Source organism: Camelus ferus, chromosome 2 (genome assembly GCF_009834535.1).
Source record: "Camelus ferus isolate YT-003-E chromosome 2, BCGSAC_Cfer_1.0, whole genome shotgun sequence".
NCBI classification, from domain to species: Eukaryota; Metazoa; Chordata; class Mammalia; order Artiodactyla; family Camelidae; genus Camelus; species Camelus ferus.
The window spans coordinates 54,364,630-54,383,138 of record NC_045697.1 but is presented as its reverse complement, the minus strand read 5'-3'; the positions used below and the strand labels follow the sequence as shown (position 1 = coordinate 54,383,138).

Sequence of the window (18,509 nt, the reverse complement as noted above, 5' to 3'; positions counted from 1 at the left end):
TTAAATGAAGGAGACAGATAATAAGCAGAACAAGAAATAAATATATAAATATGATAATTTAACACAGGGCTAGGTGATATAAAAATGTTAAAGTAATACAATGGAGTGATTCAGGGAACAGTATTTGAATGGTCAAATGAGGCCACTTTGAAGAGGTGACATTTGAATGAGCCCTGAAAGATGTAAAGCTGACAATCAAGGGGAGAAGAATATTCTAGATGGAGTGAACAGCAGGTGATGTGATCCTAAGTAAGAATGAGATTGGTATATTTGAGGTATAGAAGCAAAGTTGCCATAACTCAAGTAAAGTGAGCAAGGGAGTGAGTGTATAAATTGAGGTTGCCCAAGTAGGTGGATGAGATTACAGAGACCTTATTTGGCCACAGTAGTAAGTTTAGATGTTATTCCTAAATACAGTGAATGAGGGAATCCTGACAAGATGGTAACTAAACTACTGTATTTTTCTTCTATTTCCAGTTGAATACTCTGGCTCTTCTGGGGCCAGGTGGAATTGGGTTTTATAGGAAACGTGGAAACAGGACAGTAATGAGAAACCTTCTTTTCCACGGGTCAGGGAAGAACCTAGAGGACTGTCTGAGAGTCCTGTGTATGGATAGAATCATAACAGGCCCTGGGGAGATCTTGGCCAACAGAGGTTTGTGGATGCCCCAGGCTAAAGTTGGCACTGGACTGTGTGAGTGGGTTTCCATGGCCCCACAGAGGCTAAGAAGGAACCATAATGGGGTGGGGTGGGGTGTGTGAAGCCTCCTTGCTCCTGATGCTAGGCTAGTAGTGGGCAGAAAATGGGGAGCTGGAAGACTTCCTCCTGGGTCCTTGGTATGGAGAGGCAGAGAGCCTGCTGCCCGACCTTCTGCCTGCAGGATTTAAGAACATCTCACCTTTCCATCCTGTAGGATTGCCTCCAACAACAAGACGGTGACCCAAATAAGCCAACAAGGAAAAATGATAAAGCAAGTAAAGAAACCCAACAGCCAGAGAAAGGAAGTAACAGATTAGGCGCTCATCAAAACAAAACTTCTGGAGGAAACCGCAACCTTAACAACAACGGCCGAAAAAAGCACACATAAGAACATTCAGGCACATCAGAAAAAGACCATGTGGTACTGAAAACCACAATTTATAAGTTAGAAAATTTAGAGGGTCAATTAAAAAAGGTAAGTGTTCCTCTTGAGATCCAAATAGAATAAATATTTTAAAACAGTAAAATTTAAAAAGAAGAAAACAATGAGTGAAAATAAGCAAAACACTTAGATCATGGTTCCAGAAGAAGTGGCTACAAATAATAGGACCTTGAAAAGAGAAAATGAAAACGATGAAGGAAATGTAATAATAATAATAATAATAATAATAATAATAATAATAATAAAAACAGTAGTGGGAGAAAATTTTTCTGAGTTAAATAAATATCAAAATCTGAAGATTCAAAGGGATAGACATTTTTAGGCAGATTTGGCGTATCAGGAGAATTTTTGAATTTAGATACAAAAAAAATCTCTACAAACTTCCATATCAAAGGAAAAATATATCAATAGAAGAAATAGAATCATATCTCATCTGTCACATTGAAGGTGGAAGCTGGTGGAATAATATCCTCATACTCAGAGAGAAAAAGCTGACAATTCAACAATCCTATTCCCACTCAAGATATAATCGCTAGTTAGAGTAAAAGAAAGATATTTATGGATATTCAAGAATCTAGTAATATATCATTCACATGTCACAACTGAGAAAAATACATGACTAAAGATTCTAGAAAAGCAAGATATAAATCAGAATTGAACTCTCAATAGAGAAGAGAAGGAGAAGAGGGAAGAAATACTGAGCAATGAAACATGAGGGGGGCATGTGTGTGTGTGTGTGTGTGTGTATGTTCAATACAACAAATGTGTAATTTAAATGCTTGCAGTAGAAGCAACATACTTTAAGAAACATCCTAACAACAGTTAAGAACTTGAGGTACTATCTCAGCAAAACCTACTTATAAGAATAGGAAGGGAAGGCAGGGGAGGGAGGGAAAATAAGTTTTAAAAAGCCTTATCAGGAGTGGGGAATGGAAATGGGGTTAGGTAAGGAAAATCGTGTTTTGATGGTGCTAATAACTTTTTTAATAATAGAAGAATATTTATCTAACTTTGAGTTCCAGGACAGTTAACTATTAACTAAGAATACTGAAACTCTCAAGAGGGAAAAAATAGAATGAAAAACAATGTAAATCAGCAAAAATAAGGACAAGAAAATGGAAAAAAACCCAAACAATCACCATTATTTACTTAAAGCAAAATGGAGAAATAAAATCAGATAAATTACCTATTCCAAATAAAGAGAATAGATAAATTTTTGTCATTAAAGAATCTATTAAATGGTATTCAAAAGTAAAATCTAGTTAGGAGAATAAGGAAGGATACACACTACTTTGTTAATATGGATTACTTTGAAGTGGAGTTTGCAGATATGTGTAGAGGGATAGGGAGGAATGGTAAAAAATAAGCAGAAAAGAAAAAAGAAGTCTGTACTTAAAAAATCCATTTTATGTGTTTTGATCCTATTCTTCCATTTATGTAAGTTTTAATTTTTGATTTCTTTTCTTTTTATGTTTATATCTTTACATAAATATGAATGAGCTTGAAAGTCTTTGGAAGGTTTTTAAGCTGGTAACTGATGTGATTTGATTCTTATTTTTTAAAGACAACTTTAGCTACTGTGTGGAAAATAGATTACAGGGAGGTTAGGCAAACACAAAAGAAACCAGTTAGGAGGCAGCTGTAGGAGCTCAGGCAAGAAAAATGATAAGGGCTGCAATTCAGGAGACAAGCAGATAGATTAAAGTTGTATTTTGGTGGTGAAGTTAATAGAATGTACTGATTTGTTGGTCTAGAGGAGTATTCCTTTGTTGAGTTTTTAGATTGAGCAAATGGGCTGATTTTGGTGTTATTTACTAAGATGGGTAAGACTCTGGGAGAAACAGGTCTTGGGGTAAAGATCAGTAGTTCCCTTTTTGGAGTTATCAGTGTGGATGGCTTTTAAACAGTTTGGATGAGTAAGTTAGAGAGAGTACAGACTGAGGAGAGAGAAGAAAAAAGGAAGGGGAAAGATGGAGAAGGGAGAAGAGGGGAGGACTCTAGACAAGGCAGAGGGGACCACCTATAATTACAGATCTACAGATGATAAGGAACCAGCAAAGGCAGCTGGAAAAAGCAGCTAATGAAGAAGAAAATATGGCAAAGAAAGTATTTTAAAATCCGAAAAGAGAAAAGTTTCAGAGAGGAAGATAAGTAATGATGAGAAGTTCAAGTAGGAAGTGAAACATTATGCTGTATACCAGGAATTGACACACTGTAACTGATTATACTTTTAATTGGAAAAAAAAGTGACCATCAGATTTGGTAACAGTGAGGTCTTTAGTGACCTTTGTAGGAGTAGTTTAATGGGGTGGAGAGAAAGGAATTCCAGGTGGACTGGGTTAAAGTGAGAGCAGGTGACAAGGAGGTGGAAACGGCAATCATATCTAACTTTTTCAACAAAATTTTACTGAGAAAGGAAGCAAGAAAATGATGCTAGAAGAGAACAGAGTCAAGAGCAATGTTTTTAGAAGATGACAGTGTGTGAGCAAGATACTGATATCTCTGAAGAAAAGACCCTGAAATACTGCACTGCACTGTAGAAGAGTAATAGTATTACACTGTTTTGTTTCCTGTGCAAAAGAACATCCTAAGAAAAGAGAATAATATAGCTATTATATGCTCAGGATAGTTCAACTGTTGTCAGTTCTCTTAGGCTGAGAAACATTTCTCCTGATTTGTAAATCTACATTTTCTCTTCAGGTTGTACATTATTTTCTCTCACTTCTCATGAATCCCCTGTTCACTGACTTTTGTTCCCCAAATATTATTTGAATATGAGGAGATGATTGGGGCAATAGATCCAGGGAGCATCCATAGCTACAAGGAAAAGACATACTAAGTGAAAAAATTAGTACCACAGACTGTGGTTTCTGTAGGTATTCAGAGACAGGAGGCAACATTTTGAGTTGCAGTGGTTAGATAATAGGATCCTAGAATTTGTAGGAATAAATCCACAGATTCAAAGAATTTAAATCTACAAGTGACCTTATAAATAATCTTAACTGGTCCTATTCTTCAAAAAAGTGAACAGAATCTTGCACAAGCTGTTTATATAATCAAGTGATTATGCCAGAAACACAAATAATATTACTTATATTTTCCAGATGGCTAGCTGATTGTCCCAACACTATCTATTGAATTTGAAATAACATCTTTACCATAAACTAAAGTATTGTATTGAACATATAATTTATTTGGACAGGATCAATATAATTAAAATAATGAGTCTTCCTTACAGGAACATTTTTTTTTCTATTTATTCTTTTATGTTGTTTAGTAAGATTATATCTTTTTATTCATATAGGTTTTACACAATTGTGTTAGTTTTATTCATGTATAGCTTATAGTTTTAGTTGCTATTAAATGGAATTTAAAAATAATAACTTTTATATTTTGTTATTTTTGGTGATTAAGGAAACTGTTACTTGTTATGTGTTGGTAAAAACTCTATTATTGCTACCAGTAATTTTTCGATTAGGTATCTTGAATATTTTAAGTACATGGTAATATTGTTGGTAAATAATGATCCTTTTTCTTCATTCTTTTCAAAGAACACGTATTACTTCCTTTCCTTTTTCTAATTGCATTAGTGTGAACATCTAGTAGAATGTTTGATTCAGCCCTTTAATTAATTTACATTATATTATTTCCTGTGGAAATAACTAATTTCTTAAATTAATTAATTAATTAGTTACCCACTCTGGCTTTCTCTCATAACCTTTGCTGTCTCTGATTTTGAGTTCATTCCAAGCTCCTGCTGGGAATACTCACTTTCTTAGAGGCTAGTGTTTTATGTCCAGAGTGTTGTGAATTTGCTGGCAACTGTGCTGCTGTGATTTTACTCTTACGCAGAGCTCTAGGTTTTACCTTCCAGAAACTCTTCATTCTTTCAGTCCATTGGTAGCAACATTTCTATCATTGTTAGACATTTTGGGGTTTTGTTTGTTTGTTTGTTTTCTATCATTTCAGTGAGATTTGAAGAAAGTGAGGGATAAACGCTTGTTTTAATTAGCAATCTTGTTTTGGAAGTCATTTGGTGAATGGTTAGATAATGGAGAAGGAAGAGTCAAAATTGGCTTTAACGTATAGTGACTAGTGAGTTGGGAGAGTGGGAATACCATAAACTGAAACCAGGGTAAGAGACTAGACTGAAGACCAAAAATGATGCCTGCTGAATGATACTCTTGCTTTTAAAAATAGGCTTCAGTATGAACTCAGACACCTAGCCCTAGAATATATTATTTGTTTAATGAGGTATTTGTTTAATAAGATGGATGCTGTAGAACCAGTTTTTGATATGGCATTGTTTCCAAATCAAAATATGTATAGCTAAACTTGTAATGCTTTTAGTTAAGGTTCTCTCTCTCTCTCTTTTTTAAGATAAGTTATTCATATTTTGTTTTAGTGCCCTTAATTTCTCCATTCCCCACCTCCTTTTTCAGATGGAGGTACTGGGTATTGAACCCAGGACCTCATGCATGCTAAGCATGTGCTCTACCATTGAGCTATACCCACCCTCCTCCATCACTTTTTTTTTTTTATTGTATTCATCTTCCCAAGCCTCACAATAGATCAAAAGATCAACACACACCTTAAATAATACCAAAGCTTGCCATCCTTAGCGTGAATAGTAACTGCAGGCTTAGGGTGTTCCCGGAAGCTGTAAGGAGGACTTATAGGAATTTTTCCAGTAATACTCATGCAATTCCTATTTTTAATAAGGTCAGTTTCTTGGCAAACCTTGGAGGAAAAGGGTTGTCAGATATTTGACCTGAAACCAAATGCCAAGTTTCAGAAAATGACTTAGGATTATTGGGCAGGGCCTTGAGCAGGGGTTTCGGAACTAATCATTTCCCCAGAAGTAAGGAAGAACAAGATTAGAAATTCAAATGGAAGTCAAAAGACACACATATCACAAACTCTGAATCTTTCATACCACATGGACTTAATTTTTTACTTTTCCCAGCTCCTTCACCTTATTCCATTCTGTTCCCTCCTTTTTCCCTGAAGAAAAATACGCAAATGTTTTCCAAGTCACCATTTAGGCAAGTGAGGGCAAGGAGGTTCTAGACTATACTGATGGGAAGATCTTCAGAATGATGAACACAAGGATGAGTCTATTAACTGAAAAATCATGATCATTTACGTTATGGTATTAAAACCACTTCTTTGGGTGAGAAATTGGTCATTACAATACTTATCAAATATAGGAGGCTTAACATACCAATCAATACATGTTTTAATAAAGAGGAACCTGACCAAAGCCCAAAGACATGGTTATACATAAGGGGTTGTCTTTCGAAAAATCTCAGACTAAAGTGGATGTTCTGAAGATCAATAAAAATAATTATATCACATGAGGGAAAGAAAAAATTCCAGAAAGTAACTGGAGTCCCTAAACCAATTATTTAGTGTAGTTAACTATATAGTATTCTTTAACATATTCTTTTATAATTAATTTTTATATAAGAATCCAGGTATTTCAAATTCTCTCTTTCAAGTAAACTTAAAAATATATAAGATAACTTTTTTTTGGTGGTGTTGTTATGTTGTTAAATTATACTTTAAAGTGTGTAACAAAGGATTATAATATGATATGTTGTTATAGAGGCAGAAGAATACTACTCCCACGTGACAAATATCCTAAAAGTGGACACAAAAGATATAGCACATGTCTGCTAGTTTGATAGTCCCAGATGTGGAGTGAAAGTTGGGTCTATGGTCCCTTCTGCTACTTTATAGTAACCACCCCGCAACCATGTCTGCGGACATCCTGTCCTGAGCATCCAGTATTTATTTCTTCTATCCTTATTTTCAAATTATAGAAAAGAAAACTAGTGCATCAGTAATTTTTGTAAGCTTTCTTCATATCAATTAATATATAAATAGTATCTCTGTAACGTTGGTTTCATTTCTTAAATTAAACCTTGGATCTTTTCAGTTCCTTCATGGTTAGAAACTTATGCACAATGATTTTCATTTACTATGTCAGAGAAATATTTTGTTTTTAAAATAGTCTGGGTTAGAAGGTACAGTAATCTTGAATTTAGGACCACTGCTGGAATTTTAGATTTCTGATAAATTTTGAAGGGCATGAAACTGAATGAACACTAACATAATTTTTACTGAAACTAAAACATTGCTAACCCATATTAGATGAAATAGAAACCATGCATATTATCCTTCACGTTATTAACCTTTTAAAAATTACATAATTCTAATTCTAATGAACTCCATATATAATGTCATTTGGTAAGCTGCAAGGAGAGGCATATACATAAATGTGCATATGCTCATACCAGGTTTAGGCTAGCTCAGCAGAAAATCTGTTACTTGATGAATGTCCTGGTTATATAATGACCAAAGATGCCCCCTCCTCTTGGATACTCTGGTAAGTAGTTTGATGTATGAACTTGGCTGACGTATTTTATCTGGGTAATTTTAGATACCTTACACATATCAGGTATCATTTTGGTCATCCATAATCTACCACATTTGTATGTGAAAATCACACAGAATTTAGTTAAACATTTTGAAATATTTGCCTGGTCTTGTGAAAACTGATGTAATCTGAAATGTGCTTGAGATTTTATAATATTTACATGCTTATTAATTTTAGGGATATACATTATAAAGAAGATGAATCCAGTATGACTGGGTAAATTAACCTCTTTGTGCCTCAGTTTCTTCACATGGAAAATGGGAATGTTGGGAGAACCAAATAAGTTAATCTATAAAGTGCTTAGACCAGTACTGACAATCAGTAAAGCTAATTTTTATTGTTAAGGTACTGCCTCACTCCTAAATTTTAGAATTTCTGTTCACTGTAATTGAGCATCGTATCTGATGGAGAGGTACCAAAAAAAAAAAAAAAAACCCAACATCTCTCTTTATTCAATTTCTTTTCTCCTTTTAGAGTGAATCATCACAAGAATTATTTAATGGAAATCTTCAGAAGAAGAAACATAGGCTGTAGGCATTATAATAATGACTAATAGATAAGTTTGATGAATGATTCACAACTCCATTTGGTACATGCTATTATTTACTTATGAATGTTGTGTATTTGGTAATAGTTATAATACAAGGAGTATTGTATTAAATGAAAATAGAAAGGCATATAAAAGCAGGTGCTCTGACGCATGTCAATGAAAAAGTAGGAGAAATAGTTGGTGGCTGGTTTTTTTTTTAACATTTTTTATTGATTTATAATCATTTTACAATGTTGTGTCAAATTCCAGCGTTCAGCACAATTTTTCAGTTATTCATGGACATATACACACTCATTGTCACATTTTTTTCTCTGTGAGTTATCATAACATTTTGTGTATATTTCCCTGTGCTATACAGTGTAGTCTATTCTACAATTTTGAAATCCCAGTCTATCCCTTCCCACCCTCCACACCCCTGGTAACCACAAGTCTGTATTCTCTGTCTGTGAGTCTATTTCTGTCCTTTATTTACGCTTTGTTTTTGTTTGTTTGTTTGTTTTTGTTTTTGTTTTTTAGATTCCACATATGAGCGATCTCATATGGTATTTTTCTTTTTCTTTCTGGCTTACTTAGAATGGCATTCTCCAGGAGCATCCATGTTGCTGCAAATGGCATTATGTTGTCGGTTTTTATGGCTGAGTAGTATTCCATTGTATAAATATACCACCTCTTCTTTATCCAGTCACCTGTTGATGGACATTTAGGCTGTTTCCATGTTTTGGCTATTGTAAATAGTGCTGCTATGAACGTTGGGGTGCAGGTGTCATCCTGAAGCAGATTTCCTTCTGGATACAAGCCCAGGAGTGGGATTCCTGGGTCATATGGTAAGTCTATTCCTAGTCTTTTGAGGAATCTCCACAGTTTTCCATAGTGGCTGCACCAAACTGCATTCCCACCAGCAGTGTAGGAGGGTTCCCCTTTCTCCACAGCCTCTCCAGCATTTGTCATTTGTGGATTTTTGAATGACGGCCATTCTGACTGGTGTGAGGTGATACCTCATTGTAGTTTTGATTTGCATTTCTCTGATAATTAGTGATATGGAGCATTTTTTCATGTGCTTTTTGATCATTTGTATGTCTTCCTTGGAGAATTGCTTGTTTAGGTCTTCTGCCCATTTTTGGATTGGGTTGTTTATTTTTTTCTTACTGAGTTGTATGAGCTGCTTATATATTCTGGAGATCAAGCCTTTGTCGGTTTCACTTGCAAAAATTTTCTCCCATTCCGTAGGTTTTCTTCTTGTTTTATTTCTGGTTTCCTTTGCTGTGCAGAAGCTTGTAAGTTTCATTAGGTCCCATTTGTTTATTCTTGCTTTTATTTCTTCTAGGAGAAAATTTTTTAAATGTATCTCAGATAATGTTTTGCCTATGTTTTCCTCTAGGAGGTTTATTGTATCTTGTCTTATGTTTAAGTCTTTAATCCATTTTGAGTTGATTTTTGTATATGGTGTAAGGGAGTGTTCTAGCTTCATTGTTTTACATGCTGCTGTCCAGTTTTCCCAACACCATTTGCTGAAGAGACTGTCTTTATTCCAATGTATATTCTTGCCTCCTTTGTCGAAGAAGAGTTGACCAAAAGTTTGTGGGTTCATTTCTGGGCTCTCTATTCTGTTCCATTGGTCTATATGTCTGTTTTGGTACCAATACCATGCTGTCTTGATGACTGTAGCTCTATAGTATTGTCTGAAGTCTGGGAGAATTATTCCTCCAGCCTCTTTCTTTCTCTTCAGTAATGCTTTGGCAATTCTAGGTCTTTGATGGTTCCATATGAATTTTATTATGATTTGTTCTAGTTCTGTGAAATATGTCCTGGGTAATTGGATAGGGATTGCATTAAATCTGTAGATTGCCTTGGGCAGTGTGACCATTTTAACAATATTGATTCTTCCAATCCAAGAGCATGGAATATCTTTCCATTTTTTAAAGTCTTCTTTAATTTCCTTCATCAATGGTTTATAGTTTTCTGTGTATAATTCTTTCACCTCCTTGGTTAGATTTATTCCCAGATATTTTATTACTTTGGGTGCTATTTTAAAGGGGATTGTTTCTTTACTTTCTTCTTCTGTTGATTTATCGTTAGTGTAAAGAAATGCAACTGATTTTTGAACGTTAATTTTGTAACGTGCTACCTTGCTGAATTCTTCAATCAGCTCTAGTAGCTTTTGTGTGGACCTTTTAGGGTTTTCTATATATAGTAACATGTCATCAGCATATAATGACACTTTTACCTCTTCTTTTCCAATTTGGATCCCTTTTATTTCTTTCTCTTGCCTGACTGCTGTGGCTAGGACTTCCAGGACTATGTTGAATAGGAGTGGTGATAGTGGGCATCCTTGTCTTGTCCCAGATTTTAGTGGGAAGCTTTTGAGTTTTTCACCGTTGAGTACTATGCTGGCTGTAGGTTTGTCATATATAGCTTTTATTATGTTGAGATATGTTCCCTCTATACCCACTTTGGCGAGAGTTTTTATCATAAATGGGTGTTGAATTTTATCAAATGCTTTTTCTGCATCGATTGAGATGATCGTGTGGTTTTTGTCCTTTCTCTTGTTGATGTGATGTATTACACTGATTGATTTGCGTATGTTGAACCAGCCTTGTGTCCCTGGGATGAACCCCACTTGGTCATGATGTATAATCTTTTTTATGTGTTGTTGGATTCTATTTGCTAAAATTTTGGTGAGGATTTTGGCGTCTATGTTCATCAGTGATATTGGCCTATAATTCTCTTTTTTTGTAGTGTCTTTGCCTGGTTTTGGTATCAGGGTGATGGTGGCTTCATAGAATGAGTTTGGGAGTATTCCCTCCTTTTCAATCGTCTGGAAGAGTTTGAGAAGGACTGGTATGAGTTCTTCTTTGTATGTTTGGTAGAATTCCCCGGTGAAGCCGTCCGGTCCTGGACTTTTATTTGTAGGGAGGTTTTTAATTGCTATTTCTATTTCCTTTCTAGTGATTGGATTGTTCAAGTGTTCAGATTCTTCTTGATTCAGTTTTGGTGGACAGTATGTTTCCAGAAACTTGTCCATCTCCTCTAGGTTATCCAGTTTGGTTCCATATAGTTTTTCATAATATTCTCGTATGATATTCTGTATTTCTATTTTGTTTGTTGTAATTTCTCCATTTTCCTTTCTTATTTTGCTAATTTGTGCTCCCTCTTTTTTCTTCTTTGTGAGTTTGGCCAGAGGTTTGTCGATTTTATTTACTTTTTCAAAAAACCAGCTTTTGGTTTGGTTGATTTTTTCTATGGTCTTGTTAATCTCTATTGTATTTAATTCCTCTCTGATCTTTATTATTTCCTTCCTTCTGCTGTTTTTTGGGGCTTTTTGTTCTTCTTTTTCTAATTCATTCAGGTGGTGGGTTAAATTGTTTATTTGAGATTGTTCTTCTTTTTTGAGGAAGGCCTGTATCGCTATAAACTTCCCTCTTAGCACTGCCTTTGCTGTGTCCCATAGGTTTTGAGTGGTTGTGCTTTCATTATCATTTGTCTCAAGGTATTTTTTAATTTCAGCTTTGATTTCCTCATTGATCCATAGTTGGTGGCTGTTTTAATACAGGTTGAGTTAGGGACTGGGAATGAAGGCTGCTAAGGGAACCTGAAGCAAGATGTCAGGATTGGTGGTTGATCAACCAAGATGGTATGATAATTGATCAGACTGGTAGTTTTAGAATATTTATTTGTGAAGTAAACATAGGTTAGTTGATTTGAACATGTTGATTTGAATTTATAGCAGAAACGGTGAATTTCTTAGTGTAGGCATATTTGGAGTTATTTAAAAATTGTATTTAATTTTGTTATATACTTAAAATGTATTAAGCCTATTAATCATACTCAGATAATTGTTTTAGATTTTTTTAAGGAATTATAGAATAATAGGACTTCTGCTAAGACTATGGCATATTTAACCTTACGTAAATGTCAAGAGCATTCCCATGATATAGGTATTTATCATCTCATTTTTAGTTGAGGAAAATGAGGTGTGGGAAGATAAAATGACTTGTCCAAGGAGCTTATCTATGCGGCTAGTAAATGGCTAAACTTAGACTTGAACAAGGACTCTGAGTCCAAAGCCTATTTGTTAATCATTGGGTTATACTGCTTCCTTGCCATTTTCTTTGGGGATTTTCTTTCTTCATTTTCTATATACTAACTCTTATTATAATGGCAAAAGCACACCAAGACTTTTAAGGTCTTCAGATTTATTAGAAACTCAAAGGTAGTAGAATGCTATGGAAAAACTGTAAGATTTAGTCAGAGAGAGCTAGGTCTGAAAATGTCCTGTCAGGAATCTTCTCAGGGAAATGGAAGATGAATGATGCCACCACGGCTCTTGGCAGAATTTGGTTTGGTTGACAGAATTATATGAGTTAGTTAGAGTGGTATCTTTGATAAAGGAAGCTTATTTCCAAGCAGCAGTCAAGATTCTTCATTAGGTCTTTAGTTCAGTAAAGGTTGACTTATAACAAAGCATATTCTTAAGTAGACATTTAACAATTTTCACATACACTGAGGATCAACAAGATGCTCTTTATATTAGGCTGTATTTTAGGCTCTTCTACACTGACCATTTCTCCTACTTGAAGGGCTGCTTAAGTTAAGAGCAGAAACAAGTTGGCCTTGGTCAGGTATCTTGGAGGTAGAATAAGTTTCATTCATTTAACTTATTAATACATTAGAAATATTCTTTGACTATCTATCACATCAGGCATTTTTTAAGTGTTCTCAAAATGTGTCCCTCTTAAACTTTTTTTCTCCCTGTATGTTTTCTAACTGACTTTCTGACAGGGCTGACCACCCTAATTTAGAACTGAGGTAGTGGTAAGAAATTGTATGAAATCATCAGTCATCAACTTGGAAGGTGATTGCTAGGATTATGTCGTTTGAAGAAACAGCATTTAAAAAAAAAAATGCTAAGAAAAGAATTCCAACTTACCAAAGACACTATCTTTTTATTTAGGTCCATATATTCTTGTGAATATGGTTTTTCAAACTTGCTGTCATAGTCAATGTTATTGACTTTAAAGTTGATGTGGTAGTAGAAAGGTGTCTTTCCTGAGAAGGAAAAAAAAAGAAAAAATAGCTCTCACTTTGGTCATCATGTAACTGTTTTCATTCTTAACAAAATTATGTGAAATAGAATACTCTGATGAAATTTCAGGTAACTCAACATTTAAATAGTCTTAATTCTTAAGTGATTGTTGAAATAACTTTGATATGTTTATTAAATTATAACCTTGCCCAAGAATGTATTCATAAATTTTAATGCAAAATTTCAATGTGCCAACTTTCAAGTTTGGGCAATCTGAAGACAGATATGTTATTTTGAGATGAAATTATATTAAAGCATAGGTAATTATTTTAGTCTTTTTGGTCATTGCAGATGACATTTAGGAAAATCAGTGTTTTTTTTTCATTTATGAAGTACCTAGGAAATTAAAATGAATAAAAGAGAAAGAAAAATGAGGCATGACTTGTAAGTATTGCAATTTAAGTAAACAGAACAAAGAAATCAAATGTACAACTTTAGAAAAGTGAAGTGAAGGAAAAAGTTGAGGGCAAGGCTGGACAGTATTATTTTAATATGTCAAATATAGTAGAATTAAATTTTTTCTTGTAGCTTTCCTCAGGTCCCATTGCACCCCTGCAGTCCATAGACTGGGAAGGCACGTTGAGAGAGAGAGAGAAAAAGAGAAAGAAAGGGTTGGTCAGGGAGAGAGCAAGAGAGACTGAAAGGGGAAGAAAGAGGTGAGAAAGAGAAAGAAGGGAGACGAAAGGGAAGGGGGGGGTAAAATCATTTTGTAATATTCTGATGAAATTCTTCATGTGAGTAGTTACAGTTAGTTATTTAGAAAAATCCTTCCTATACATTCACATATAATAAAAAAAAAAGCAAAGTAAAATGAGATAGCATTTTGTTTGGATTACATTGGCAAAGATGACAAAAATAATAACACTCAGGCTGAAGTAGCTTCACTTAGACGAAATAGACTTTAAGCTAAAAATAGTAATAAGAAGCAAAGAAGGTCATTATATAATATTACATATATACATTATATGATATAATATAATATATATATATATAATATTACATAATATAAAGGGATCAATTCATCAAGAAGACATAGCAATCAGAAGTATAGATGCATCTAACACCAGAGCACCTAAATATATTAAGCAAACACTATAAGATCTAAAGAAAGAAAGAGATACAATACAATAATAGTAGGAAACTTCAGTAGCCCATTTTCAATAATGGATGGATCATCCAGAGAGAAAATCAACAAAGAAATGTTGGGTTTGAACCACACTTTAGACTAAATGGACCTAACAAACAAATATAGAACATTCCATCCAACAGCAGTAGAATACACATTTTCTCATAGAACATATTCCAGGATAAATCATATGACATGTCACAAAACAAATCTTAGAAAATTTAAGAAGGTTGAAATCATACCAACTATCTTCTCTTACCATAATGGTATGAAAGTAGAAATCAGTAACAGGAGTAAAGCTGGGAAATTCACAAATATATGGAATTTAAATAACGTACTCCTGAAGAACCAATGGTCCAAGAAGAAATTGAAAAAAAAAATTTAAAAATATCTTGAAACAAATTAAAATGGAAACACAACATACTAAAATCTATGGGATGACCCCAAAACAGTTCTAGGAGGTTATTTTATAGTGACAAACACCTACATTAAGACAAAAGCGAGATCTCAAATGAAAAGCCTAAACTTACACCTAAAGGAGCTAGGTAAAGAAGAACAAACTAAGCCCAAAGTCACCAGAAAGAAAGAAATAACAAAATCAGAGGAGAAATAAATGAAATAGAGACCAGAAAAACAATACAAAAAATCAAGTTTTTTTTTTGAAAAGATAGACAAGATTAACACAGTGCTGGCTTGACTAACAGAAAAAAAGGGAGAAGACTGAACTGAAGTCAGAAATGAAAGAGGAGACTTTGCACCTGATAGCACAGAAAAATAAAGATCATGTGATCATTTCAAGAGATGTAGAAAAAGCATCTGACAAAATACAACATCCTTTCATGTTATAAAAACCCATTGGGTCTGAAAGGAACAAACCTTAACATAATAAAGGCCATATATGACAAACTTATAGCCAGTACCATGATCAAGGGTGAAAGGTTGAAAACTTTTTCTCTAAGGTCAGGATCAAGATAAGGATGCCCACTCTCAAAACTCTTATTCAACATAGTACTGGAAGTCCTAGCCAGAGCAGTCAGAGGAGAGAAAGAAATAAAAGGCATCCAAATCAAAAAGGAAGAAGGAAATTGTCATTATTTGCATCTGAATGGACTCATATATAGATAAATCATATAGATTCCACCAAAAAAAATTCTTAAAACTAATTGAGTCACTAAAGTTGCCAGATACAAAGTCAGCTGTGTTTCTATACAATAACAATGAAACATCTGAAATAATATATAAGTATCTTGTGGTAATCATTTTGTAATATATAAGTGTATGGTGGTAACAATTTTTCAGTATGTAAGTGTATCAAATCAACTCATTGTACACCTTCAACTTACACAATGTTACATGTCAATTATATCTCAATAAAGCTGCAAAAAGAAAATTCCAAAGGAACATATAATGTTTTTATTATTATATATTTTTATTCATAAATACTGTACAGATTTTAATTTTTCTATTAGTAAATCAGGGTTGAAAATCTAGGGCATTAAGACAGTATTTTTATTAACTTCTTGGACCACTGTATAGCACAGGGAACTATAGTCAACAGCTTGTAATAACCTATAATGAAAAAGAATATGAAGGATATATAAATATATTTGTACAAATGAATCACTATGCTGTACACCAGAAATTAACACAATGTTGTAAATCAACTATACTTCATTTAAAAAAAATCCCATGTGGATTTTTAAGAACTATCATTATTTATGCCTTTTCCTATAGATTCTGTCAATCAGTCTCAGGGGAAACATCGATGTCGTTTTAAGTGCTCCAAGTGATTCCAAGGTGAGGTCAGAGTTAGGTATGAGGGCTCTCAAGCATATTTATGAGAGTTGAGTCCAGGCTTTGTTTCAAGGGAAGATAACAGGGTCTGCTGGATGTGGGTCTGATAGAGGCAGGTCAGTGCAGCCTACATTAGCTATTGTGTAGCAGAATATTGGGGCATCTGTGGGAAGGGAGGGTCCCTGAAAGACAGGGAAGGAGAAACTCAAAGCTTGTTCTCTATACAGGAACTCATTGTTTCTGAATCTCTTCTGAGACAGGGAAGAGTGGAGTTTCCTGAATTTCAAGGCCCTTCTGTCTGTGGCCATAGTGAAGCAGGTAAAGCGTCTGTGCCAGTGCCTTTAAGGGAAATTCTTAAGATGCAGGTGTTATTTCCCCACATAATCTTACCTCAGGAACGAACCTAGAGGAGAAAGAGGAAGAGGAAGAAATGGCAGATTCTAAGGTAAATGTTGTGCCCTTGGTTAGCGACTATGTCCTCCTTACCTCTTGAAATGCCATGGTTTTAGAAGACATAAAATTTTACTTCTGTACCTCTGGTGTTTCTGCCTACTAAGTTTGTTTTCAACTCCTTTTTTTAATTCCTGTGACAGTCAAGTTTAGCTCTTTAGAACACTTCTCCCCTATATTCCAGAGCCTTCTCTTTGTTTTCTCCATTGAGACTTCTGATGTGTCTTGAGCAATTCCCACCATGGCTGCAACTTAGAATCACCTGGAAAGCTGTTTCAAAAATACTCGTACACAAGCTCCACTCAAAGACGCTGTCTGGAATGGAAATTGTAACTATAGAAACTCACACAGGTGGTACTGATGTGCAGCCAAGGTTGAGAACCAGTGATCTAAAGGGAGACAGGTACACATACGAGACTCAGAGACAAATAAGTTCAGAGGTCAGTAACCCAGGTTCAGTATGTCACTTTAAGGTGTCAGGGACCCAGGCTCCTTCAATCCTACTGTGCTATGATGCAGTCAGGGTTAAAATGTATTACTCTAGATCAGGGATCAGCAAACTATGAAATCTAGCCCGCTGCCTAGTTTTGTATGGCCTGTGAGCTAATAAGGTTTTCTACATTTCTTAAAAGTTGAAAACAGTCAAAAGAATATTTTGTGACATGTGAAAATTATTGAAATTCAAATTTCAGTGACCATAAATAAAGTTTTATTGGAAAAGAGCTACATTCACTTGTTTACATATTGGCTACTTTAGCATTACAACAGTAGTCTCAAGTCGTTCTAATACAGACTATGGTGGCCCAGAGAGAGGAAAATACATACTGTCTGGCCTTTACAGGAAAAGTGTGCTGACCCTGCTCTAGACGCTGAGCACTTTAGGATGAGGACTAGAGAGAAGCTCCAGAAACTCTCCACCGTTACTGCTATACTCCCATTATAACGTCCAGCCACTACCTGCCATTATGTACATAGTATTCACCCAGTAAATGGCTTGTTAAGTTGAATCTGTGTCCAGTTTTGGAGAGGATGGGAGAAAGAATAAGGCTATATATCTATCTATCTATCTGTCTATCTACCTATCTGTTTATCATCTTTTAAAAAGTTAACCAAATAGACAACACAACATTTTCATCACATAGGGTTATGTAAAGTAGAAAAAGGTAGGTGTTACGGAGTGAATACTTGTGCTTTGCTTTGGTTTGTCTAACTGCCCTTTTTTAACTAGTTACTGGCCCAAATGAAATAGTTATTGTGAGGAGATGGCTAGTTGCTTCCACGTTTGGTGTCCAGGATAGTGAACTAGAAAATTTCAAAATAGTGCTGGAGGCCTCATTCAAAAGAAGAGCATCATGGGGCTGCCTCTAAATGATGCCAAAGCATCTGGATAAAAGAATTAAATTTGCTCATTGTTTATTTAGTGACAAACATATAGATACTTAAAAAGATCTTTCTGAGTTAATTTTTTAGTTGTTACAAGATATTGTGGCAGCAGGTAGGTGGCCTTAAGGTGAAAACCAATAACTTTTAAAAAGACAAGGAAAAATCTAGGACTTTGGAAACCCCACTGAAGTACTTTACCCAGTCCAGGAGATTCTATTCCTGTTTCTACAGGTTTACTATGACTTGAGAAAACTTACTTATTAACAAAAATTACTTATTTTTCTGACGCAGAAGTATTTAATTTTGGATTTTTCCCTTTTTAGAAATTTTTATAAGCCATTAAAGCTTATAATTTCTCAGTAATAGATATTACCATGACTAACTCTAAGAGTGAGTCTTAAATATATTAGAACTCATATTCATTTCTCACATAAGTAATTTGTTCTAGGCCCACTGAAAATATCTGTATCTAATTGCTTTAGAATAAACTGCAGGTGGTGATTATGTATATTATATATATATATAAATATATGCAATAA

At 34.6% G+C, this 18,509-nt stretch overlaps 1 protein-coding gene and 1 long non-coding RNA gene across 4 annotated transcripts in view; one reads left to right on the top strand and one right to left on the bottom strand.

Moving 5' to 3' along the window:
- The window catches only part of LOC102506745 (transmembrane protease serine 11C-like), a 54,804-nt gene that overhangs the window by 25,147 nt on the left and 11,148 nt on the right, over nt 1-18,509 (bottom strand). For all 3 annotated transcript variants that reach the window (XM_006185067.2, XM_032459178.1, XM_032459181.1), the window contains exon 3: nt 13,062-13,180. In XM_006185067.2, the coding sequence (XP_006185129.1) occupies nt 13,062-13,180 (119 nt within the window). The remainder of the gene's footprint in view (nt 1-13,061; nt 13,181-18,509) is intronic.
- The window catches only part of LOC116657274, a 37,618-nt gene continuing 19,447 nt past the window's right edge, over nt 339-18,509 (top strand). Inside the window, exon 1 of the long non-coding RNA XR_004312387.1 lies at nt 339-1,175. This is a non-coding gene — a long non-coding RNA (uncharacterized LOC116657274). The remainder of the gene's footprint in view (nt 1,176-18,509) is intronic.